This window comes from Dromiciops gliroides, chromosome 1, assembly GCF_019393635.1.
Source record: "Dromiciops gliroides isolate mDroGli1 chromosome 1, mDroGli1.pri, whole genome shotgun sequence".
Classification (NCBI taxonomy): domain Eukaryota; kingdom Metazoa; phylum Chordata; class Mammalia; order Microbiotheria; family Microbiotheriidae; genus Dromiciops; species Dromiciops gliroides.
In genome coordinates, this window is record NC_057861.1 from 599730989 (window position 1) to 599758900 (window position 27912).

Genomic DNA, 27912 nt, shown 5'->3' on the forward strand with positions numbered 1-27912 from the left:
CTTGGCACTCTATTGCTGTAAACGAAGGTCGCATTGTAAATCTAGCATAGAGCATCTCCTGTACAAATTCAGGTAGGCAGGGGGCAGCTAGGTGGCGCAGTGGATAGAGCACCAGCCCAGGATTCAGGAGGACCTGAGTTCAAATCTGACCTCAGACACTTGACACTTACTTGACACTTGACCCTGGGCAAGTCAACCCTAATTGCCTCACAAAAAAAAGAAAAACAACAAACAAACAAAAAAACCAAATTCAGGTAGGCTGTCCTTTGGGGGAATCTGGATCCTAGTTCAGGCTCAGCTGGGGCAGTCACAGGAATATGTAATAGTTAAGGCCAAGCTGAGCTCAAGCCAGGGAAGGCTGCTAGCATGGAGGTTTATCAAGATACAGGAAGGGACAGGGGCCCGATCAAAGCCGTGTGGGCAAGCTTCAGGGCTTCCAGAGGCAAGTCAGAATCTGATCCAGAGACTGAAGGTTCCTAGATCAGGGCAGCTTAGGAACCCCAAAGAATTATCTAAAGGGATTATAAGGCCCTTTTGAGATCTTTTGTCTTCTGAGTCCTAGGCCCACCTACATAGGAGGCTCTGCCCTCTTGGGGATATTTTCAGGTTCTTAAAAGGATCTAACTCATCTCTGTTAATCCCTATAGAAATGAATTCTCATCTACCCTCAAGAACTTTCAGTTCTCTGCATCAGATGAGAAGGCCCCATTTTTAATTCCATAGGGGTTGCATGAGGAACTAGCTCTAGGAAAAGGCTAGTTAGGAAAACTCTATCTTTGTCATCATCATCATACAGTTCTTTTTCTAGGGCCCTTTCAGTCCTGGGTCAAAGCCTAACAATTCTTTGATACGTATAATCTGTTTAGCTATGTTGTGTATTGAATTCCTATCTTCTGCACTGCCTGCATATCTTGTATAAGCACATGTGTGTGAGCATATGTATATAGATCAATTTACCTATGAAAATATCCTGATCTATGGATATATAGATACCAAACATACATACTGGGTTGAAATATACCTTCTCTTTATGCAAACATTATATGTGTATTGTAATATGATGTAAAGGGTACAGCTTACCAGCTGGTACAAGTGACAAAGGAAGAAAAGCATTGAGTCCTCTGTCTACACTACAATTATCAGCCAAAAACTCTTACAGAACCATGCATCACTCCAGAAAGCAGCCCACTCCTGCTAGTTATCCACTGACACTAGGAAGGATATTGAAAACCAGGTGAGAAGGCAGACAACCTATCTCCTGGGATTCATGGTCACATCTGGATTTCACTGTTCTATTCACCAGCTAAGCTGTGTCAAATTTTGACAGATGACTTCCTATCTGGACTCTGTTCTCTAACCATTGCTTCAAGTTGGCTCTGGGCCCTGGAAACGAAATCCTACCCTTATACTTTGATTCTACTGCCACCTGTGCCCATATACCCAAACTGGATCTTTTGGTTCTAAACCTTTGCCTGTATCCTAGAATTTTAGAGCTAGAAGGATCTATAAGGCATCATTCTACTCTAATTCCCTATCACATGCAGGAATCACTAGTACAAAATCCCTGATAAATATTCATCATTCATTTGACAGCCCATGGTGGATGCATCCAAAGACTTAATGGAAAAAGCATGAATGGTTTACTATTATAAACATTTTTTTAAGTGAGGCAATTGGGGTTAAGTGACTTGCCCAGAGTCACACAGCTAGTAAGTGTTAAGTGTCTGAGGCCAGATTTGATCCCAGGTACTCCTGACTCCAGGGCCAGTGCTCTATCCAACAGTTTACCATTAATATAGATTTAAGTTCCAAACAATGATGAAACAGTTCTAATTAAAAATACAGGGGCAGCTAGGTGGCACAGTGGATAGAGCACCAGCCCTGGAGTCAGGAGTACCTGGGTTCAAATCTGGCCTCAGACACTTAACACTTACTAGCTGTGTGACCCTGGGCAAGTCACTTAACCCCAATCGCCTCACTAAAAAAATACAGCATCACTACCATTATTATAATTAGCACACACACAAAAATTGGGGGTGCAGGAAGGAAGGGAAGGAATAGGACCTCTAAATTCATTGGTGTAGAGAACCCAGATTGGCTACTGCTTTGCAATTAAAACCAAAGCCATAGTTAGCAAAATGTGACTAATGGATTTTGCCAAGCTATCCTTTTGCCTAAAAACAGGATTCAGATCATCCACACAGACATACTCATTTCCCAACACACAAATTCACCACACACAAAGACCCCATCTATTCAGCCCATAATCGAATATTGAAATTTATGCCCTTGCAGTGTCCAGACACAGAAAAATAAATCAGCTTTTCATTTAGAATGGGGGGAAGGTACAGTTCCAACTGTTTAGACTCTGAAACTTTTCTTTCACTGAAGTAATGAACTTGCACAAACATACACCCACACACAAGCAGAAGCCTGATAAGTGTTGAAAGTCTTTTATGTTTGACTAAATAAAGAAAGGAACGATAAATTCTTAACCAAAATAACTTTTAAAAACAAGTGAACATATGCGTTTAAATAGCAAGTTCACATACAAATGTGTCAAGACATAAAACATGCACACATATCAGGCTTAATATTCAATTGTAAAAGCTTCTACAATAATCATTTGCCAAAGGAAAGGTACAAGTGTCTCAGGTAAATGTTCCCAATATTTGTTGCTCAAATGGGATGATTCTGGCTACTTTTGCTAAGCTTACATCAGGATTCCAGCATCTCTGAAATTAAGCTTCAAAATCATGAGAAGTCATCCCCTGCCCTCTTCTTGCTACCACCTGCAATTTTCTGGGAAAGATCAATAGCTTCCCAGGGTTTCCTTCCCTGCACATCTGACATCTCAGTTACTCTTTCTTGTGGGTTTGTTTTTTTGTTTTGTTTTTTGTTTTTTTAGTGAGGCAATTGGGGTTAAGTGACTTGCCCAGGGTCACACAGCTAGTAAGTGTTAAGTGTCTGAGGCTGGATTTGAACTCAGGTACTCCTGACTCCAGGGCTGGTGCTCTATCCACTGTGCCACCTAGCTGCCCCTTTTCCTGTGTTTTTAAAACCTTTCCATTTGGACACAATTAGTCCTCTGAATAATACCTTAGGTACAAGCTGTTCTCTGCCTTTGCCTGTTCTCAATGAGCTCTCTCTCCTGCTTAGTCTTACGTTCTTTCCAGTGATTTTTTAATTCCTCCATTATAGATGCTCTTGTTCTGAGTTTGGGGTGGCCCCTTGCCATCCACTGAGCTCGCCTCACCTCTATGGAATAAGTCACTCCATGGGTATAACAAGCATTTATTTATTCCAGAGAAAGTACATGACTCTTCACCTCTGACGGTCTCGGCCTCCAGGATGGCTCTTTATTTTCTAACTTTAGCAAGATCTAGGAGCAGTCTAGTTGTTGTTCTCATCTGGGATGTGGCCCCTGCCTCTTGTCAGTTTCATTTGAGAGTCCTTTCTACAGAGGAGCTAGGTGGCACAGTAGATAGAGTGCCAGGCCTGAAATCAGATTCATCTTGAGTTCAAATCCAGCTTCAGACATTTACAAGGCTTGTGATCCTGGGCAAGTCACTTAATCCTTAATTCCTCCTTATCTGTAAAATGAGCTGGAGAAGGGGGGCAGCTAGGTGGCGCAGTGGATAAAGCACCGGCCCTGGATTCAGGAGGACCTGAGTTCAAATACGGAATCAGACACTTGACACTTACTAGCTGTGTGACCCTGGGCAAGTCACTAAACCCTCATAGCCCTGCCCCACCCCCCAAAAAAAAAAGAGCTGGAGAAGGAAATAGCAAACCAGTCTAGTATCTCTGCAAAGAAAACCCCAAACAGGGTCATGCAGAGTCAGATGTGACTGAAAAAAATGAATGAACAGATCAGCATTATTTCTGTTCTTTTCCTGAAGAGTCCTTTATCTATCATGAAGGTCTTGGTCTCCTTCTTGCAGATGCCAAGTGAAGAGCTCATATCTCCCCAATGTCTACTTGGGAAAGAGGCTCACCTAGCTTAACAGTTATTTTCCTAGTGGTTCTGCTCTGTCTGCGACCAATGCGGTTATTGAGGACCTCCACTGTCTGGGTACAATTGTTTTCATCTACTTTTGTTCTGATCAAAGAGATCCAGATTACCAAGACCTGATCTACGTCATCCATCATCTTTTCCCCCTGTAAGCATCACACACCATCCTTTTGGGATTTTAGTAGATGTGGGCCCACTGTTACTTGGAGCCTTTACAAAGGACAAGTAGCTGATAGTACTAGGTTAGCCTGTAGCTCCCTGGCAGGAAAGGCTGTACTGCCCCATCTTTCCTTTCTCTTTGGTTTATCGATCCCTATCCCACCCCCAATCTTAGGTCAGATTGAAAACCTCAGATAGGGGGCAGCTAGGTGGCACAGTGGATAGAGCACCGGCCCTGGAGTCAGGAGTACCTGAGTTCAAATCCGGCCTCAGACACTTAACACTTCCTAGCTGTGTGACCCTGGGCAAGTCACTTAACCCCAATTGCCTCACCAAAAAAGAAAAAAAAGAAAACCTCAGATAGGTTCAAGAGTAGGATAAAGCCCCACAAACCATCAAGAGGTGCAACAAGACTCAGTCTATGGGTGTATGAGAGAGGCCTTGATCCCTGGACTGTGTTTACAGGCTTCATCTGGAGAACTTTTCCCAGGCCCAGCATTCCATATGAGTTCCTTCTATGCAGCTAGGAGTAGAGAGAAACCCCAGTTGAGCATATGAGACCTTTCTTTCCATATAGCTGGAACAGGAAAGGCTTCTGACAGGGTATCCTGATGATCTTCCTAAAGCATAAATCCTACTCCCACCACTCCCACTCAATAATTTCAGTGGCTCCCTATTACCCTCAGGATTAATTATATAATGCTCTGTTTAGCACTTAGGGTTGGCAGCGTTAACCCTGATTCCTTTATAAGCAGGCTCCTTCCTACAGTTCTAGTCTTCTTACACTTTATTCCCCTCTGGGTACTATAGGATCCAGCAACACTTGCCTTTCTGTAGTTCCCTCACACTCCATCTCCCAACTGCATGACTTTTCACTGGCAATATCCATGCCTGGAATGCTCTCCTTCCCCATCGTTATCTTCCAGCTTCTCAAACCTCCTTGGAAACTCAGCTCAAATCCCAACTTCTGCCAGGAGACCTTTTCCAGTCTCTCCAGCTGCTAGTGCCTTCCTCTCCGAGATAACCTTTCATCTGCTCTATCGATATTTTGTATAAACACAGTTATTTAAATGTCGTCTCTCCCATTAGAATGTGATCTCCTTGAGTTCAGGGACTATATTTTTGCCTTTCTGGGTATCCCAATTCTTTGTGTTTAGGATAATACCTGGCACATAGTAAGTTGTTACTAAAAAGTCTGTTGACTGACTGGTGGGCCAAAGTAATCATGCAGCCATGCACCTCTCCCTTACCCAACTGCCAACCAGGGACAGAGAAAAGCAAAAGTTGGAAAGGATCCTGAAGACCTGTAATAGCTGAAGCGGGGATCCAAAAGGAGGGAATGCAGAGCAAAGCCAAACTTGGATTGGGGGAACTGAATAATAAGACTGGCGATTGCCATAAAATCCCTTAGCCATTGGAGATAAAGGAGGGAGTGGTGCCAACCTCCAATCCAATATGTTCCTTCTGTTTCTCTGAGGGCTTGCCAAGCCAATCTTGAGTTTTCCATCCAAAATCCTTTCCCTTATCTTCCTCCCCATGTCCCAGGTAGAAAGGGTGTAGGGCAAAAGGATCAGAAATGAATGTCTGTCTCAATCACAGAACTGAATAAATCAAATGACTATTAAAAATTATTTAAGGGGCGGCTAGGTGGCACAGTGGATAGAGCACTGGCCCTGGATTCAGGAGGACCTGAGTTCAAATCTGACCTCAGACACTTATCACTTACTAGCTGTGTGACCCTAGGCAAGTCACTTAACTCCAATTGCCTCACCAAAAAACAAAAAACAAAAAGAAAAACAAAAAAAATTATTTAAGTCCCATGAATAGCATCCGTGGGTGATGAATAAGAAAGGTTTAACCTAAATGCAGGGATGAGTTCTCAGAACAGAAATGCTGGTTTTCCTATCTTAATTTTTAAGTATGTCTCAGATCAGGAAGAGCTTGGGCTGGTAGGAAGAGGGAGTGGTACCTGTCTGTAGTCTGAGTGCCCTCTGGCGAGCAATGGATAATACTACATCCAAAAGAAAAAGTCAACAAATGTGTACTATTTTCTGACTTTGCCATTAAGCTAGTGGCTTGAGGGGAGTGCTAAAATGAAACTCCACGACTGACTAATTAATCAGTCTCTATAGTTTTCAGAAATCAGGGTAAAAGTCATCTATAGATAGATATAGTTTTTTCCCATACCACAAAGTACATGCCCCACACATACCCTACCTCTCATACCTTGATTACTCATGAGTCCTCCATAATCAAGAGTAGAAGATCTGATGGGAGTTTAGCCAATAGCATCTGTGGTGCTTCAGCATTGGTCATTGATAATATTGAAGCTACTTGTAAAAAAGTTTACATAGTCCTTCTCCTAAGCCCTCCTTCAAATTTTCCTCCTATTACTTCCTGTAATTTCTCCTGGGCTACTTCCAACAGCTTAACCATTTTCTCAATTACAGTGAGGATCAATAAGGTCCTGATGTTTCTTTATACACACGTGGTGGTTCTTGACTGACATTTCCCCTTAGGGTCCAAGGGACATCCTGCTTATCCTGGTGGACAGATTGAATGACCTAGAATGGTCTCCTGGCTGTGTAATACCACTAATTGTAGGGTGACTAGCCCAGAATAGTCCTCTCACTCCCCTCCTTCTCCTTCTCCCTTGGAGATATTTTAAATGTTCATTATGGTTATGAAGTACCACTTCTGACACCAATTGTGTTGACTGGGTTCTGGATTTTCTGAGAAAACAAGGACATACATAAACCTAATCAAAAGCAAATGTCGTGGGGCAGCTAGGTGGCGCAGTGGATAGAGCACCGGCCCTGGAGTCAGAAGGACCTGAGTTCAAACCCGGCCTCAGACACTTGATACTTACTAGCTGTGTGACCCTGGGCAAGTCACTTAACCCCAATTGCCTCACTAAAAAGAAAGAAAGAAAGAAAGAAAGAAAGAAAGAAAGAAAGAAAGAAAGAAAGAAAGAAAGAAAGAAAGAAAGAAAGAAAGAAAGAAAGAAAGAAAAGAAAAGAAAATGTCGTGGGGGTGGCTAGGTGGCACAGTGGATAAAGTATCAGCCCTGGATTCAGGAGTACCTGAGTTCAAACCCGGCCTCAGACACTTGACACTTACTAGCTGTGTGACCCTGGGCAAGTCACTTAACCTCCATTGCCCTGCAAAAACAAACAAACAAAAAAAAGCAAATGTCGGGGGCGGCTAGGTCAACTTGGATATTGGCTACATTGAATTTTATTTGTACATGTAATATATGTTTATGTATGTAAATATTGTCTCCCCCATTAGAACATAAACTTCTTTTTTTGTAGTAAACATTTTTATTTATAGTTTTGGGTTCCAATTTTTATCCCTCCTTCCGTCCCTCCCCTCCCCCTCCCTGAGGTGGCAAGCAATCAGATACGGGTTATACATGTATGATTATGTAAAACATTACCATATTTGTCATTTTGTACAAGAAAACTTGATTAAAAGAAAAAAATGAAAGAGTGAAAAATAGCATGCTTCAGTCCGTTCCATCAATATCAGTTCTTTCTTTGGAGGTGGATAGTATGTTTCATCAATAGTCCTTTGGGATTGTCTTAGATAATTGTATTGTTGAGAAAAGTCAAGTCATTCTCAGTTCTGCATCAAACAACATTGCTCTCTGTGTGCACAATGTTGCCTTGGTTCTGTTCACTTCACCATACATCATTTCATACGTGTCTTTCCAAGCCTTTCTGAAATCCTCCTGCTTGTCATTTCTTATAGCACAATAATATTCCATCACCATCATATACCACAGTTTGTTCAGCTACTCCCCAACTGATGGGCATGCCTTTGATTTCCAATTCTTAGCCACCACAAAAAGAGCTGCTGTAAATATTTTTGTACAGATAGGTCTCTTTCTCTTTTGGGAATGTGTTTGGTATATAAACCTAGCAGCGGTATTGCTGGATCAAAGGGCATGCACAGTTCTATAGCCCTTTGGGCATAAGAACATAAACTTTTTGAGGTCATACATTGTTCAGCATTCATCTTTTGTGTCTCCAATGCTTAGCACAGTGTCTGGCACATACTAAATGTGTCCATAAATAAATATGATGAATGCCTTATAAATGCTCATTGCATTTAAAAGACCCAATGAACACTTACTGGTTGATTGGATGATTAAGTAGGATCAGCAATTACTACCTCTGAGTCCAGATACTCATTCCTTATTCTCTGGGCAAGTGTCTTACTTGTAGACTGTCTGGCCCTTTTGGGGTGGGAAGTTTCCTTGATTAATACTGCCGTAGGACAAAGGCAGCTGAAAAAGTAACAGCATAGTGGATAGAGCTCTGGATTTGGAATTAGGAAGATCTGGATTCAAATCCTGTCCTGGACACTTACTAGCTATGTGATCTTAAGCAAATTACTTGACCTCCCTAGGCCTAAGTTTCTTCATCTGTTAAAATGGAAATAATAATACTGCTTACCTCCTAGGATTGTTATGAGGATAAAATAAGATAATATTTTTAAGATGCTTTGCAAATCTTAAAGCACTATATCAATACTAGCTATCATTAGCTTCCACAAAAAGGTTGTTGTAAGGATCAAATAAGTTAAAGTACATAAAGAGCTTTGCACTATATAAACATGAGCTATTACTGTTATCTAGAACTACATATCAGGGAAAGAGTAATTATTATCCAAATACTCTGTAAGGATTTTACCCCCTTCTCAGAATATTTTAAATGCACAGAATAAAATACAAAAGAAAATTACAAAAATAAATTACAAATACAAACATAAAATTACCAAAGAAATTGATGCTGCTAAAATATTTTTTTAAAGTTCACAGATGGGGGCAGCTAGGTGGCATAGTGGATAACGCACTGGCCCTGGATTCAGGAGGACCTGAGTTCAAATCCAACCTCAGACAATTGACACTTACTAGTTGTATGACCCTGGGCAAGTCACTTAACCCTCATTGCCCTGCCCCCCCCAAAAAAAAGAATCTTTCTCTAAAGTCAAGCAAAATAAGCTTCCTGTTACTTTGACAAAAGATCATAGAATTTGAAATTTAAAGCTGGAAAGGAATTTAGAGGTCAGCTAGTCTAACTCTCTTATTTAACAGATGAGGAAAGTGAGGGCCAGTAAGTTTCAGCGGATTGCCCAAGTCAACACAGATAATAAGTGGCAGGGCTGGAACTCCATCCTAACTCCTCCAATGCCAAATCTGGCCCTTCAAATACTCAAGATTTCCTGATTAATTTGCATGCTTTGGGGGCAGCTAGGTGGCTCAGTGGATAAAGCATCAGCCCTGGATTCAGGAGGACCTGAGTTCAAATCCAGCCTCAGAAACTTGACACTTAACTAGCTGTGTGACCTTGGGCAAGTCACTTAACCCCAATTGCCTCACCAAAAAAAAAATATCCTCTAAAAAAATTTGCATGCTTTGAAGAATGGCTGTGATTAGAGTCTGAGAGACTCTTTGGACATCCATTTGACTGGGTATGTTCAGGAGAGACAACATCCTTATTATCTAGGGCCATAGCCCCAGGGAACACAAATGACTAGGCTAGGCTTGAGGGAACTTTAGCCTAATAGAGCATAGGAAATTTAGAATCATCTAGCCTGGATAGCAATAGACTTTTTTATTATTTGTATTATATATATTCTATTCTATTCTCTATAATATTATATTATTTGTATTATATTATAGACTATATTATTTCCTACATATTCTCTTTTCCTTGGTAAATAAATCCTAGAAGACAAATTTTGATTAAAAACTTTTGTACAAACAAAATTAACATAACTAAGATAAGAAAAGAAGTTTATTGCGGGGTGGGGATGGACATTTGTATCAAATATCAATGACCAGGGTTTGCTATCCAGTATCCATAGGGAACTATAGCTAAGCCATAAATGGTACCAATAATGAATGCTCTGAAGTGGTGGTATGCATTCAAATCCAAGTTATAATTATATAAAAAATACCTAATGACAATATGCAATATAAATTTGAATAACGTTACCACTTTAAGGGGATTCATTATTCACACAAATGAAACCTGTTTGTAACACAAATATATAAAAAACAAAAGCCATTCCTCAATCAATAAGTGACCAAAGGAAATGAATAGTTCTCAAAAGAACTGAAAACTACTAACTATACAAAATATTGCTCCAGTTCAATAAACATTTATTGAATGCTTACTATGTGCCAGGGACTGGCATATAATAGGCCATGGTAGATTTTTGACTTATAAAGTCAAAGTCTCTAATTTCAAGGTGTTTATATCCTACATAAATCACTAACAATAAGAGAGATGCAGATGCAAACAATTCTGAGGTTTTGCCTCATACTCAGCAAATAGACAAATGAGGCAAAGGATGAAAATAAGCAGTGTTGAAGGAATTGTGAAGAGATAGACATTCTAATTCATTATTGGGCAATTAAGTGGTATGGTGGATAGAGTGCCAGACCTGTAGTCAGGAAGACTGACCTTCATGAGTTCAAATCCAGCCTCAGATACCTATTAGCTATGTGACCCTGGGCAAGTCAGCAGCCCTGTTTGCAATTAGATTATTATATTTTGATGAGCTCCTTTTAATTACACCAGATATTTTGGTCCTACTGTTGTGCTACAAGATAGCTCTTGCTATTAGTCAAGGAAGAAAGGAAAAGTTGAGGAATGGATATTGGGATACAATAGTCTTTGCCAAATTCAGAATTAGTCTACTCACCTACCAATATTCCTAATATTTGTCACTAGCCCCTAGAAATATACACAGGAGCTTGTCCCACAGAAAACCACTCTTGTTTATACCAGCCAGCAAACCTTCCCTCCAGAAGCAAAGTGGTTGTCCCAAGGAGTGTTCCACAGCAAATGTTGATCTGTACTGGCAGGAGTTTCCACACCAGGAGGGGAAGGGAAGGGGAAAGCGAATAAGCATTTTTAAGTGCCTTCTATGTGCCAGGTACTGTGCTAAGCACTCTACAAATATTATTTCACCAATGAAATAACAGGTCCAATCCAAAATATTTATGTATGCAATATTCATGTACATATATGCATATATATGTGATGTATGTATGTACTATAAACACAAACATACAAAACACTAAAGAGAAAACAACCACCTGACACCCCTGAAAAGGAAAAAGGACCCTGGACTGACTATGAGAGGAGCAGCTATTTTTTCAGAAAGCCAATGAGGCCTGAGGTAATAACATTCATTTATAGGCCCATGAGTATACTGGCAAATGTTTAACAACCAGCTCTCTGGAAAAAATTATGTATGACAAACACATTTTGAAGTTTAATTTACATTATTAATATTTTTCAATCAACAAAATAAATTGTCTCCCCCATTAGATAGTGAATTTCTTGACGGCAGGGCCTTTTTACCTCATTGTGTATCCCCAGTGTTTGCCACAGTGCCTGGCACATAGTAGGTGCTTAATAAATGTTGACTGATTGAATCAAGCACTGATTTGTAGCTTTTGTCAACTTCTGAGTTCTCATGAGCCAGCCATAGGCTCCAGCACACCCCTGACTTCTCCCAACCACACATAGTGACTTCTTCAGGTTAAACATCCCAAATTCCATTAAGCAATCCTTCTATAGCCCAGCTTCAAGTCCCTTCCTCCTCCTCCCAGTTACTATTCTCCAGGGACCTTGGTCTACTCAATGTGCTCTTAAAATGTGGTGTCCAGACCCAAATGCAGAACTCCAGGTGTAGCTTAACCCATTCAGTCAGTCTACCCCTGCTCTCATCCTGGCCTCTACACTTCTATACTTACATCCTGAGCTCACTTCAGCTTTATTGGCAGCCACATCACCCTGCCTGTTGACTCATTGGCTCCAATCCATTATGAGTTTATCCTCGTTAGCTTCACTTTCATAGGGGCCCTTTCTCTGACATCATCCTCAGATTCTGGAGAACAACCTATTTGGGAACAAGCAGTCTTTTATTCACGGACAACAGTATGTACATACATACACTGTGTAGCATACAAGAAATTTAAGATCCAGATGTTTGGAGCTGGCTAAATTACACACTGTGCCTGTATCTATTTTGTAAATACCCTGCCTTGTTAGTCTTGTGTATATTCTACATTTCCATGCATCTGTAAGTTCCCTTCCATCCAGAGTTACATCACCTTTTTCCAGGGTTGTGCTGGTAAATGTTTCAACAACTAGCCCTCAGGAGAAAGGGGAAAGGGGGGAGAAAAATAATGTACACACAAGACACTTTTAAGTTTCATCTGAATTATTAGCATTTTCCCATTACTTACTTAAATCTAAGCAATCAACAAAACAATAAACTAATGCCTGTAGTGTTTACCAGTTTCTGAGGTATAAATGCTCATACTGAAAATTTAACAATTGGCCCCTGAGGGGTATTAAAAGTTGGCACTCCTCTGTAGTGCCAAATACAAGAACTCTGCATACTTTTTTTTTTTTGTGGGGCAATGAGGGTTAAGTGACAGCTAAGTGTTTGTGTCAAGTGTCTAAGGCCAGATTTGAACTCAGGTCCTCCTGGATCCAGGGGCAGTGTTTTATCCACTGCACCACCTAGCTGCTCTGAACTCTGCATACTTTTGAGTATTCTGAACCTGACTAAATCAATCACCTGAGAAACAAGTGAGGCCACCTGGGAGTAGCTAGAGACAACTAGAGGTCAAATGTTAGAACATCCATTCTTTCATTCATTCATTCATTCCAGCGCTATACGCTCTTGCTAGGACAATCATGGCCACTATCATACCTAGGCACTTTGTTATACTAGTTTGAAGTCAGGAAAGACCTAGGTGAAAATTCTAGCTCCAACATTGACTAGCTGTTTACTCTAGCTGGTCACTTGACCCCTCAGAGCCTCAGTTTTCCCATCTGTAAAATAATAATACTAATACTTGAAACACCTACCTCCCCAAATTATAAAGAAAGTACTATCAGGACAGCTAGGTGGCACAGTGGATAAAGCACCACCCCTGCATTCAGGAGGACCTGAGTTCAAATCTGGTCTCAGACACTTGACGCTTACTAGCTGTATGACCCTAAAAAGAAAGAAAGAAAAAAGTACTATCTAGATCTTAAAACACTGTATGTACAAGTCATTCTTTTTATTGTTATCTCGTCCAGGGTGCACACAAATCTGTTTTCTCTTTTCAGATAAGTTGGGTTTTCGTTTTTTCCAAGAAATGTTGTTGTTGTTTTTTTAAACTAAGGGAAATTAAGGGAAAACCTGTCTTCAGAGCACATATTTCTTCTCTGCCCCAGAATTTTTTTTAACCTAAGTCCAAATGAGACTTGGTGGTAACAAAGGAAAGAGCCCTGGATTTAGAATCTGAATTCATGAGTTTAAATTCTTGCTCTGCCATTTACTGTGTGACCTTAAACAAGCTGGCCCTTCTGTGCCTCAGTTTTCTCACCTATAAAATAAAGGCGTTGGAATAGTTGAACTCTAAGGTCCCTTCTACTTTAGCTCAGAGCTTCACCATTTATCTCTTGCATGTCCTCCTGTTAAATTTGGTCGACCATTATAACCTATCAAAATATTTTAGAACCCTGATCCTAATGCCCAACATATTTGTTACCCCTTCCAACTTCTTATCTCCCACAAACTTGATTAGCATGCCATCTATGTCTTAGGTGACATCTTATCCACAAAGATATCTGATGTCTGGACTGGTGAGGATAATTAGAAGACAGAATAGGATTCTTGGAGAAGTGAGGATGCCAAATTGAATGAGGATTACAGATGTAGAAGGAAACACCCGAAAGGAAAAGTATGAGTGGTCAGAAGAATAGGTGAGAATACCTGATGGTAGATGAAGACAAGTAGGGAGAAAAGTGAGGCATGTATAACCTATATCGAATTGTTTACTGTCTTAAAGAGGGGAGAGGGGAGGAAGGAAGTGAGAGAATTTGGAACTTAAAAAAAATGTTAACTGAACATTAAAAATTGTTTTTACATGTAATTGGGAAATATATTTTTTTTAAAAAGGAGAAAAGTGATATTTAGTAGATAAGTCTTATGGATATCGGGCCTTCTGCCAATGTAAACCCCCAAATCTGGGAATTCCCCTTTCATTCATTTATTTTCTTTTGTGGGTCCCAAGAATTGGTCTACCTGTTCCTTTCTGGCTGTGATCACCCATTACCTCTTTTTTTTTTTTTTTTGCTGGGCAATGGGGGTTAAGTGACTTACCCAGGGTCACACAGCTAGTAAGTGTCAAGTGTCTGAGGCCGAATTTGAACTCAGGTACTCTTGAATCCAGGGCCGGTGCTTTTATCCACTGTGCCACCTGGCTGCCCCCCACACCCATTACTTCTTACTGGGAGGTTTTCACTCTTTATGGAAATCATTGCAGTCACCCAGATTTTTCTTCCCTTCTTCACCTTAGGTAAATACACAGCCCTGGGAGCTTTTCTAGTGTTTTTTGTTTTTTTTAGTGAGGCAATTGGGGTTAAGTGACTTGCCCAGGGTCACACAGCTAGTAAGTGTTAAGTGTCTGAGGCTGGATTTGAACTCAGGTACTCCTGACTCCAAGGCCAGTGCTCTATCCACTGCGCCATCTAGCTGCCCCTAGTGTTGTTTTTTTTTAATGTTTGTAGATAACAGGAAACAGATACGGTAAGGTGGGGGAGGGGTAAATAATGATGTATAATAGAAAAAAAATTAGCTAGTTACAAAATATTAAGAGAAACTTCAATGTGATAGAACATTGGATTTGGGGGCAGAGCTGGTATTCAAACCCAAGAATCAAAGGACCTGGATTCAAATCCTGATTCTGCCACTCACCATCTTATTACCTTGGTTAAGACATAACCTCCCTGAACCCCAGTTTCCTCCCCTGGAGAGAGTCAGAGCTATATGATCTCTTAAGATCTCTTCCAGCTCTAAATCTATGAGCCTAAAAAACATTAAAAGTCTTGTAATCATCACTATACACACACACACACACACACACACACACACACACATATATATATATAACCTATGTCAAATTGCTTGCTTTCTCAATGAGGGGGAAGGGAGGGAGAGAATTTGGAACTCAAAATTTGAAAATGAGAATGCTAACATTGTTTTTACAAGTAATTAGGGGGGAAAAATATTATTTTTAAAGCCTTGTAATCAACTTATTTTTGTGTAAGGATTCTTTGGTCAACATGAGCAGGCCTTGGGAAAGTGAGCCCAGAGCATGCCTGAGCTATGTTTTGTATTCTTTGGAATATGAAGGAAACTTAGTCTGCTCCCTTTCAGGCTCTTCAAGAACCAATTCTTTTTTTTCTTTTTTTTTGGTGGGGCAATGAGGGTTAAGTGACTTGCCCAGGGTCACAAAGTTAGTAAGTGTCAAGTGTCTGAGGCCATATTTGAACTCAGGTCCTCCTGAATCCAGGGCTGGTGCTTAATCCACTGTACCACAACCCATTCGTTTTTAACCTATTCTGAGAGCCCCATGTGCCCAACATGGCTTTTATCCTAGGGGCTTCTTTTCAGGTCTTCATAGACCCTGTAGGATAGAAGAAGAAGAAAAAAAAAAGCAAACAGAAGTAAATAGTGTGTTTGAGGTGCACAAACTATGCAGATGAGATTCATTTATTACTCAGCAGAAACTTCAGCCTGTATCTCTCTCATCTTCCTACTTTGGAAAGTCATCTTAGGTCATTCCCCTGACAATCTCTCTCTCTCTCTCTCTCTCTCTCTCTCTCTCTCTCTCTCTCTCTCTCTCTCTCTCTCTCTCTCTCTCTCTCTCTCTCCCTCCCTCCCTCCTTCCCTCCTGACTTAAAAATAAAAACCAAGTCACTGTTTATTTTTAACCTTCTCTCCTCCCTGCCCCCCCCACCAATGAGTCAGAAAGCAAAATATTAACTCCTGGATAAGGCTTCAGCAACCTCATTAGTGACTCCCTGCTCTTGATTCCATTTAATGTCTAATTACTCATGCCCATGTCTGCAACTAGGAAGGCAGGGCTTCGTGATCTTTTTGAAGAGTTAAACCCTGACCTCACAAATAATGCTTGCCAGTAAATCACTTAATGTCTCTGAGCCTCAGTTTACCTATCCCTGAGTCTAGGGCTCATTCGGCTTCTGCCTGCCCAGGATATAGAGAGTCATATATGCAGTTTGGGTTAGACAAGGGTAGTCTCTCTTCATTTCTGGCTAGATCTTCACAGCACATAGACTGTCATTTTAATATCACCATAGGTGACTCCCACCTTCTAGGAGGAAGTCTGGCACTTCAGTCACCTCTATAATCTGTAAATGGCCATTGTTGTTGGAGTGGTTCATATTCTTTTTTTCAACTCCTATTTTTCCAACTGGTTCTGCCTCCTCTTCCCTCTGCCACACTCTCTTAGAATAATAATCGCATCTCTTAAAGGACAGATATTCTTCAAACTGACAAAGTCCTTCCAATTCCTCTCAACTCAGTCCAAAGCTACTCTTCTTTGGCCTTAATGTCTCTGTCCTACCCTTATCAACAGAAGGCTTATATTTCTTACCTTAGGAATTGTTAAGGTCCTCCCCTGTTTTAGCTCTGAGACCCCTGGCGAACTTCTCCCAAGCTAGAGAACCTTTAATCATTCCTTAAGTGTTCCCCCAAACTTCTGTGATCATCTTTGATGGATTTCTTCTGACAATTGCCTTCTAAAGCATCTTGGGATCCAGGGTCCCCTTTCCTTTTCCCTCTTGACAAGGTTACTTCCATATAACTTTCACAGTCCTATCTTTGAATAACTTTAGTCACAGCTGCTTGTACCTCTACACCAGCTCACTGTAGCAACCTGCCAAGTGGGGCTCCTCTCCCCTACACCTATTCTTCCATGATCTAAACCTCAGTCTACCCCCTGAAGTCCCAATGGTTCTACTGCTCTGAATTTAGGGTTGTTGTTTTTTTTCAATTTAAGGTTTCTAATGCAAGTCACCAAGGATATACCTCTAGCAGAGGGCCCAGACAACTCAGAGCTCCTTTTACATATTAGGTTCAATGTGAGACAGTTTGGGGCAATGAATTAAACAACTCATAGCTCCTAACTTCCATACAACTGTTACCAAACCATATAAGAGACACCTAACTCCAACAATAAAAGCATTGAATTAAGACATGAAACAACAAAAAATGAGCTAAGTTATAGAGTCTACTCTGCCCTTTATACAGTTAGGTGCAATCTCCTACAACTCCTCAAATGGGGAAATAGGGAAAAAATCTCCCTCAGAAAATTTATAGGGGAGGGGCGGTATTGTTAATTAATCCCCTTCACCTCTTAGAACTGTCTCAGTGGCTAGCAAGAAGCTCTGCCAACCTCTCAGGACAGGTTGTAGATCTCTGAAACTTCTTGGTTAGGCTCCGGGAGTACCATGATCTACTAAGATTCCTTCCCATCTCTCCTCACTCCCATGACTCTCACAGACTCTCTTCCCTTATTTCTGTCTCTCAGTTTTGCTCCCCGATCTACTCCTTTCCACACACCTCCTCTTCCTTTTTTTTTTTTCAGGTGTGGGCATCTGACAAGCTTTCATGCTAGAATTCCCTCCTAGGATTCTGACATCCTGGAATTTCTCTAATGAACATCTCCCCTGTCTCTTTTTTTTTTGGGGGGGGGGGGCAATGGGGGTTAAGTGACTTGCCCAGGGTCACACAGCTAGTAAGTGTCAAGTGTCTGAGGCCAGATTTGAACTCAGGTACTCCTGAATCCAGGGCTGGTGCTTTATCCACTGTGCCACCTAGCCTCTCCCCTCCCCTGTCTCTTAACTCTGAGCAGTTGAAAGCATGCTGTAAAGCTTCCACAAAGTTCAAAGTCTACCCCTGCCCCCAAGAAGTTTTAGATCCATCTACTTATAATTTAAGGTCCCCACAGCTTTGACATTCTAGAATTCTATTATCCTCCACCGTTGATTAGAAAAGTTCGTTCTTATAGTTGAAATACTTCCAGGAGTAGGTGAGAGCATTAGGGGACAGCTGAAAATTCTCGAGGCATAAGTAACGTACCAAGAGGACAGATGAAGCCATCTGGGGTGTTCATAACATATAGAGGTAGAAGGTGCCTTAGAAGTCATGTAATTCATCCCCCCCCATTTTATAGATGAAGAAACTGAGGCCCAGAGTTTAGTGACTTGACCAAGCTCACACAGGTAGTGAAGCTGGGAATTTTGACTCCCAATCACTTGTCCCATATCATTATGCTACCTGTAAAAGAAAGGTACCAGCCCTGGAGGGTACTGCATAGAAGGGGTATCTCTAAGGAAGTGAATGGGTGGCATGTGTGATGAGATGAAGGAGATATGGTCTTCCGGAATGTCCAGTAACTTGGTCCATCTAACTTCCCACCCCACTTTGTGTAGCATAACCCCTTCCTTTTCTGATCACTCAACCCCCTTTTTACCATCCCATCTTCAGGTCTTTACATTGGTTGGCGCTGCCCTCATTACCTATGGGACTGCTACCGTATTGGGAATGAGTCAAAATGTTTTTGTGGACACCTGCTGGCCCAGCACCGGATCATCTCAGGTACAGAAGAGAAAGGTGGAAGAGGAAACAGTAGAATTCTTTCAGCAACAGAGAGCATATCCTCCCAGTTTTATGCTCTCGAGCACTGGGGGGTAGACTAGATACTGTCAGTTATGGGAGGGATCTGTCCCTCCCCACCCACCATTTTTTCCCCACAGATATATCCGTTCCCTGTACCAAGACTTCATGCAGGTGTCAAATGTTCTGCTTCATCCCGTCACGACCAGAAGAAGTAGGAGAGTTCTGGCTTCAGAAACGATCTGGTTTTGACCCCAAAGCTTGGAGAGCCCTTTGTCGCTGCAAACACAACCATGAGGAACACTTAGCCACAGGATCCCACGCCTGTCGACATCGCGGTACCCCTCCCCTGAGAACGGGCAATGGGAAATGTTAATGGGGTGTGGGGGGGGGATATAGGGACTAATTGGTTAGGGAAAACAGGATGGTGAAAAGTGAATAGAGATAGAGATGGAACACTGGCTACCTGGTCAATTAACTTGTGGGAGTGAAAGCAACCAAGGATATTGATAATGGTTCTGTGGGTGCACAAAGGACTCAAATGAGATTTATTTGCCTGGGGTGATGGAGAAAGAAGTGGGATTAGGGAAGCCTAAAGAGGAAGGAAGAAACCCTCCTCCCAGTGAGTCCTTGGGTTGCACAAAGGATTAAGATTTATTTACAACTCATCTTGTTTCTCACAAAAATGTCATTTTAGAGATGGAACTAAGGGAAAGGGATGATATGATAAAGGGGACAAAGTTAGAATAGGAAGGATAATGGAGCTAATGGGATAGGATGAGAGATTGGGAATGGTATACGCATGGAAATGGAGGCTAATAGTATTGGAATGAAAATAGAGATAGGGATGGAGCTAAAAATGGGGATGGTGACAGGAATGAGAATTAGAGATAGATGTGTGATGAATATGAGTGAAAAGAATGGAGATGGGGAGATATAAGTGGGAAAGGGGAACCAAGACTGGGGAATGCCCTATTTGCCTCCATGTTCTCTGCTGCTGCTGCCCCCTTCCCTCTGCCCTCTCACAGGTTGCCAGTGTAACTTCTTCCAGTCAAACTTCCTTTGTGCCGCATGTGACCGACGATGGGAGGAGCACGAGACCTTCTTTGAGTCAGAGGAGACCAGGAGGCAGGGAGGGCGACCAATTGGTGAGAAGAGCCGTTCAGCAAAGGGAGCTGTACAGTGAGGGGGACATATGGAGAGTGGAGCGATATGGTGAGGGGGATTGTGTGCTAAGGGGGGGCATGGTGAGGGAGGCCTCTGGAGAATGGGTAGCTGCATGGTGAGTAGGATTGTATATTGAATTGAAGCAATGTGGTAAAAGAATGATAGGCCATGTCATATGGTGAAGGAGATCATAATGAATAACCCAGGTAGTAAAGTGCTGCAGCATCCATAGCCATCTCTCCTGGGTCTCCTGTCTTCCTGTCTTCCCATTCTCCCTGTTCTCCCTCAGTTCTGGAGTTGGCTTGGTTGCGGTCACCGCTATAAACACTTCCAATGTGGTTTAGATCTCCACTTCCCCAGCCTCCTTAGTTTTAGCCAAGACAAAACTCCAATATATCTAAAGGAACTCTTTTCCTCAAAAATGAAAGGGAAAGAGACAAAACTAACATGTCGGCATAAAAAGAGATAGGATTTTTTATTTTTAATCCAAACTTGACTAAAGTCTAAACAAAGTTGGCTGGTTTGGCTGACCCAGATTATAGAGCAATAAGTCATTGGCTCCTTTCCTTCACCTATTTATTTCTGTCTTCATAATTAGATGGTAAGAACCAAGCTCCTGCTCCAGTCACCTCCCTTCTCCCCTTGGAGGTATCAGACAAAGGAAAGAGCAGGAGGGGGAAACCTTGGTGCAAATTTAGGTTATCAGATTAGACCAATTCCCCAAATTCTCCCTGATGAATCCTCCCTCAGGGACCCCCAAGAGGAGGATTTATTTTAAAGTCCCTTAATTATGTTCTTATAGTCTATAAGATGTTAAGTAGACATTAGAATTGGATACATATATGAAATTCCAACAAAGCAAAATGAGCATTTCCTTTACAAGGCCAGATGGAAAGATAGCTTTATGAGGGTGGTGAGGGAGGCCATATGGAGAGGGGAGCCATATGTCAAGGAAGGTGGTATAGTAAGGTAGGCCATATAAAGAGGCTGGCCATACAGAATGATGAGGGCCATATGGAGGAGGAGTCAAATGGTAAGAAAGGCCATATGGTGAGGAAGGCCATATGGTGAGGAAGACCATTTCGAAAGGAGGGCCAAACAGTGGAGGGGGCCATACAGTGAGGGAGGGTCATATGATGAGGGGTTTCCCAATCCCCATAACCCACCCATCCCCCTTGACTTCCTTTTTACATCTGCCCCAATTTCCCATCTTTCCCCTAATCCCTTTGTCTATCACCATCACCCCACCCCCAGGGCCATTTTCCCTGGTTCTCTGTCCAGCTCTTGTGTAACCATTCCCCATACCTCCCAGACTACCCCCCCACTAACCATTTTCCCTCTTCATCCCTTCTACTACTGTCATCCACTCCTCACAGCCACCCCCCCTACAACCATTGATGACCATCCCTCTCCCCCACCCCATGCTGGTTTCCCCCTCAGGAGCTGACTACATACCTTTTGCTGAGATGCCTGCCCTTCGGGATATCATCCTCCCTGCCTCGGAATTTGAGGCCCTTGTGAAGCAGAGTCCCCCGGGCCCTTCTGAGTTCCCTGGACCTTCTGGTCCTGGCCCCAACAAGCCCTTCTGACCCTCAATCCTCACCTACTCTGCTCTTCCCTCCCCAGGGACATGCAGTATTACACCCGGCATAGGAACATGTGAGCTGGGCCCCAACGCCAGGAAATAAAGATATGTCCACAGTGTGTGGACATGGATGAACATAGATGTATATAAGCATGTGTGTGGGCATGCCAGTGCATGGCTGAACTTATATGTGAACCCATGTATGGATTCATGTAAATGCATATACGTGTGTAGTGCTGTGCTATGGATATGGTGTGCATATATGTGTGCTGTGTGTCATGCATATGTGAGCATGTGCATGTATATGTCTGCATGTGTATTTGAGCAAAGGAGAATGCACATGGATATGGCTATGTGTGTGCGTGTGTGTGTGCGTGTGTGTATGTGTGTGTGCGTGTGTGTGTGTGTGTGTGTGTGTGTGTGTAGAGAGAGAAAGTCCCGCCACGTAACTATGGCATCCCCAAAGTCTCAGTGAAATTTTAAGCTTTTAAGCTCAAAACTACACTAAAACCTTTGGAACACCTTGTATATACCTTACTCCTAAAATTTTATCTCTTTGAAAAGACAAAAATATAAATGTGAACACTGATGGCCTCTCTTGGGCTTTAAATTAGCCAGAAAAGGAGTGAGGGGAGCAGAGTAGCCTATATTTGAATCAATAGTCTGTGTAGGCAAAAGTATGTGTGCATGTCAGTATAGTGGGCAGTTCTAGGGACAAGAGTCCAGAGTTCTAGAGGGAGGGGAGGAGGTTGAGGTGAGGTTAATGGTCAGAGTACAGGATGCAGAATTTGGAAATGCTGCCTGAAAAGTAAAAGAGAATTGAATGCAAGGGACTTGCTGGTGCAGTCCCCTCACTGCAGGGTACCAAGTCCTTTCATCTCACATTGTCACTGTGGTGAGCAGGACCCATATCCAGCTTGCACAAGTGAAAAGGAGATGTGGTTGGATCCAACCTAGAGCAATCTTTTTTGCTGAGTTTGGTCCCAATTGCCTATTTCTACTCAGCGGGAACTGAGTATGAGTCTATGAAGACATCTATAAACAGGATAGTCTTAGGACTAGGTAGCTGCCTCTCTGGTACAGTTTCAAGGATCCTAAAAGGCCCCCTCACCCAAAACCAACCTCCCTTCCTCATCTAATGATGATGCCTAAAATCTCACTTCAGCCCTCAGCTTCAGCCCTGGGCTTAATTAAGCCTTTATTCCTCCTTGTTAGTGTAAAAATTGCTCTGGGCTGGGGGGAAGGAAAGTGAAGAGACCAAGGTCTTATCGGTCACTACCCCTAGTCTGAAGGAAATAAGATTCTACCCTGATAAAAGCTAAAGGAGCAGGAGGGCACTGAATTTTCTGTCCAGAAGACCTGCCATGGCAAAGAATTGGAAATTGAGGGGATCCCCATCAATTGGGGAATGGCTGAATAAGTTGTGACATATGAATGTGATGGAATACTATTGTGCTGTAAGAAATGATAAGCAGGGGGATTTCAGAGAAACCTGTAAGGACTTACATGAACTGATGCTGAGTGAGACGAGCAGAACCAAGAAAAAATTGTACACAGTAATAGAAACATTGTGCAATGATCAACTATGATGGACTTAGCTCTTCTCAGAAATATAATGATCCAAGAGAATTCCAAAAGACTCGTGATGGAAAATGTTCTCCACATCCAGAAAAAGAACTATGGAATCTGAATGCAGAACGAAGCATATTATTTTCACTTTTGTTGGGTTTTTGTTTGTTTTTTCTTTCATGTGGTTTTTCTCTTTTGTTCTGATTCTTCTCTTACAACATGACCAATGTGGAAATATGCTCAACGTGATTGTACTATCAGATTGCTTGCTATCTTGGGGAGGTAGGGAGGGAAGGGAAGAAGGTAGAAAAATTTGGAATTCAAAATCCTACAGAAATGAATGTTGAAAACTATGTTTATGTGTAATTGTAAAAAATAAAATAATAATATTAATAAAAAGATCTACCAGGTATGCCAGCCTTAAATCACAGCCACTGGTGTTTTTTTATAGTATTAGACATAGATGGTACATAGAAAGTCTGAGTTACGATTCAAATTCAATAAGTAATTGTTAAGAGTTTACTGCAGGGGGCAGAGCCAAGATGGCGGAGGAAAGACATTAAGCTCACAGGTCTCCTGATACAATAACCCCAAAAATAGCAATAAAAGAACCCTTGGGGCAGAAAAACACACAAAAATATGAGCTGAGAGTTTTCTCCAGCTATAGATAAATTTCAGGGGGCTGTGCTGGGCCACAAATAAAGCCTAACCCCACAATCAGGCTGACACACAAGACACCTGCCAGAGGAATTTGCCCCAGTGCCTCTGAATCGTCTGCAGAACGGAGCGCTCGCGGTCGGACTAAATGGCTGGCCTGGGGGGGGGGGGCGGTGTAAGTGCAGGGATACCAATGGATTGGGGGGAAGGATTCAACTGTCCCACCCCAGCAGGCAACCAGGAAGAAATCCCTAGCGGCAGGAGGCCCAGGTGGGGGAGGGGAGCAGGGGAGCAGTCTCATCAGAAGCTGAGAACCACACCACAGAAAGCTTTGCTGGTTGGTTTCTTAGTAAATAGGCCTGAGGTTATCTCTGAACCTGAGAACAGGCCAGATGAGATTAAAGCCTGCCCCCCCTCAACCCAAAACACCTGGGACCCTCTGAAGCTGAGAACAACAGTGGAGCCAAGAAGCAGCCCCACCACCCCCACCCCCCCAGTAGAGAGTTTAAAATCAAAGCGAGGTCAGGCAGGCTGAGAAGAAGCTCAATCATCCCCCAGGCCACGCTGTAGCTTGAACAGTGTGTCCTGGAAGCAGTACCACATTTAAAGGAGTTAAAAAGCCAAGACATAGTAAGCCAGGATGAGCAGGCAGAGAAAGCAGAAGACCATCGAAAAATTCTTTGGGGGTAAGGTAGACCACAATACAACCTCAGAAGAAGAAGAAGATAATAACAGTGTCAAAGCTCCAACATCCAAAGCTTCCAAGAAAAATATGAACTGGTCTCAGGCCATGGAAGCTCTCAAAAGGGACTTTGAAGAGAAAGTAGGAGAAATAGAAAGAAGATGTAGAGAAAAGGAAGAAAGAATGGAAAGGGAAATGAGAGCGATGCAGGAGAGTCATGAGAAAAAAGTCAACAGTTTGAAAAGCCAAATGGAAAAGGAGATTTAAAAACTGTCTGATAAAAATAACTGCCTAAGAATTAGGACTGAACAAATGGAAGCTAGTGACTTTATGAGAAACCAAGACACAGTAAAGCAAATCCAATTGAATGAAAAAATAGAGGGCAGTGTGAAATATCTTCTTGGAAAAACCGCTGACCTAGAAAATAAATCTAGGAGAGATCATTTGAAAATCATTGGACTACCTGAAAACCATGACCAAAACAAAAGCCTAGACACCATCCTCCAAGAGATTGTGAGGGAAAATTGCCTTGATATTCTAGAAGCAGAAGCTAAAATAGAAATTGAAAGAATCCACCAATCACCTCCTGAAAGAATCCCAAAAGGAAAACCTCCAGTAATATTATAGCCAAATTCCAGGACTCCCAGGTCAAGGAGAAAATACTGCAAGCAGCTAGAAAAAAGGAATTCAAATACTGTGGAATTCCAATAAGGATAAAGCAAGATCTAGCAGCTTCTACATTAAAGGACCAAAGGGCATGGAATATGATATTCCAAAGGGCAAAGGAACTGGGACTTCAGCCAAAAATCAGGTACCCAGCAAAATTGAGTATAATTTTTCAGAGGCAAAAATGGGATTTCAATGAGAAAGAGGTCTTTCAAGCATTTGTGATGAAAAGACCTGAACTGAATAGAAAATTTGACTTTCAAATACAAGATCCTGGAGAAGCATAAAAAGGTAAACAGGAAAAAGACTTCATGAGGGATATTAAAAGATCAAACTGTTTACATTCCTACATGGGAAGATAATACTTTGAAATCATAAGAACTATCTCAATAAATTCAGGAGCAGGGGCAGCTAGGTGACGCAGTGGATAGAGCACTGGCCCTGGATTCAGGAGGACCTGAGTTCAAATCCGGCCTCAGACACTTAACACTTACTAGCCGTGTGACCCTGGGCAAGTCACTTAACCCCAATTGCCCCGCCAAAAAAACCAAAAAAACCCCAAAGAAATTCAGGGGCGGCTAGATGGTGCAGTGGATGGAGCACTGGCCCTGGACTCAGGAGAACCTGAGTTCAAGTGTGACCTCAGACACTTGACAATTAATAGCTGTGTGACCCTGGGCAAGTCGCTTGACCCTGGTTGCCTCACCAAAAAACAAAACAAAACAAAACAAAAATTCTTCACAAGAAATTCACAGAAGACAGGGCTGAATTGAATATGAAGGGATGATATCTGTAAAGCATTTATGTTTTGTTCTTTGTAGGTCAGACGGGGAGGGGTGTCTTATGTCTGGGACTGGATTTGAGCTTGGGGGGCCTCCTGGGTCCAGGGCTGGTGCTTTGTCCACTGTGCCACCTAGCTAATCCATGATGACATCATTAAAATAGGGTTGAGGTGTAGGAGGAATAAACCGGGGAAGGGAGAAGGGGAGAGATGGTCTGGGGAGAGGTGGTTCACATGAAGGAAACAAGAAGAAAGCTTATGGAGGAGAGTAAAAGAGGGGGAGGGAGTTGGAGAGTGAGTGAACCTTAATATCATCAGAATTGGCTCAAAGAAGGACTAACATACATACTCAAGTAGGTATAGTAATATACTTTTGCCCTGGGGGGGGGGAGAAAAGGGCAGGGAGAAGGGAAGGAGGAAAGGGCAGATTGGGGGAGAGAGCAGTAAAAAGCAAAACACTTTCAAGGAAGATGAAGATGTTCTGCATTACTGCACCAGTATGACATATTGAATTGCTTGATCTCATAGGGAGGGTTGAGGAGGGAGGAAGAAAAATTTAGAACACAGAATTAGCTCAGGGACCCTGATCTCATTGGAGTGCACTCATGGAGGGAATAGCTTTCATACCCAGTTGGGAGGAGCAATCTATTTAACCCTGCAGGAAAATAGGAGGGGAAGAGGACAAGGAAGGAAGGGTGAAAAAGGGAGTGCAGAGCGAGGGAGAGGATAGTCAGAAGTAAGGCACCTCTGAGGAGGAATAGGTAAAAAGAAGATAGAGTAAATGTCATGGGAAGGGAGTGGGATAGAGGGAAATAGTTATGATGATTGGTTATAACGGCAAAATGTATGGTACCTACTTTGCTGGGCTTTTGTGAAGAAGATTCTCTGTCAAGCTTAAGGTACTATATAGAGGTTGTGATGAATAGGATGCTATCGGGAAAACCTGGAGAGATCTACATGAGCTGAAGCAGAGTGAAATGTACTGTATACAAAATACCAGCAATAGTGGGGGATGATCTGCTGGGAAGCATGTGGTTGTTCTCAGCAAGGCAATGATCCAATGCAACCCCGAGGGACTTATGAAGATTGCAGCCCATCTGCAGAGAAAGAACTGATAGTGTCTGAAAACAGATGGAAACGCATTTAATTTTTTTATTATTTTCTCTTTGACAATTCCTTAATCTGAAGTTTTGGGGGTTTTTTGACTGTTTTTTCTCACAACTAGCAAATATGGGAATTTTTCCATCACTACTCATTTTTAACTTATTTTGAATTGATTGATTTCTTGTGGGGGGGGTGGGAATGGAGGGGGGAAGAGAAGTTGGAACACAAAGTTGTTTTTTTTTAATTGATGTTAAAATTTTGTTTTTACATATATTTTAGAAAATAAAATTCTATTCAGAATTTTTAAAAATCAAAAAAAAAATAGCTTACTGCAATAGACTACACCAATACCACTACTAGGTCTATTTCCAAAGATGATTAGGGGAAAAGGAAAAGATCTGTAGTTTTATGTGCAATCATCTTTTTATTGTACTATGATATGGAAATGCTTGTTTTATTCTATAAATTTAAAATAGACTTTTGGGGGGGGGTTGAGGCAATTGGGGTTAAATGACTTGTCCAGGGTCACAAAGCTAGTAAGTGTCAAGTGTCTGAGGACAGCTTTGAACTCAGGTCTTCCTGAATCCAGGACTTGTGCTTTATCCACTGTGCCACCTAGCTGCCCCCCCCCCGACTATTTTTTAATAGCCTACTACAAGCCAGGCATTGTGTCAGGGCACTGGGGATACAAAGACAAACAGTGCCTACTTTCAAGGAGATTACATTCTGTTGAAAGAAAACAATATGTGCATAGAAATTTGAATATAAGATATAGAGATCTTATATGTCTATATCTACATGGTGAGATATCTATATTTAGACACATATATACATATATAGTACATATACATATATATGTATATGTGTGTTGACATAATATATACATACACACACACACATATATAAAATAAAATTTTCCAGGGACACCAGCAATTTGGGGTGATCAGAACAGACTTCCTGCGGATAGGTCACTTAAGTTGAGTTTTGAAGGAAGTGAGGGGTTCCATGAGGTAGAGGTG

At 41.9% G+C, this 27912-nt stretch overlaps 1 protein-coding gene across 1 annotated transcript in view; it reads left to right on the top strand.

The window, feature by feature from the left end:
- The window catches only part of FAM221B (family with sequence similarity 221 member B), a 34305-nt gene extending 12768 nt beyond the window's left edge, over window positions 1–21537 (top strand). The window contains exons 3-6 of the mRNA XM_043985232.1: window positions 18554–18664; window positions 18823–19020; window positions 19711–19830; window positions 21476–21537. Of these exons, the coding sequence (XP_043841167.1) occupies window positions 18554–18664; window positions 18823–19020; window positions 19711–19830; window positions 21476–21537 (491 nt within the window). The remainder of the gene's footprint in view (window positions 1–18553; window positions 18665–18822; window positions 19021–19710; window positions 19831–21475) is intronic.
- Window positions 21538–27912: the final 6375 nt, after the last annotated feature.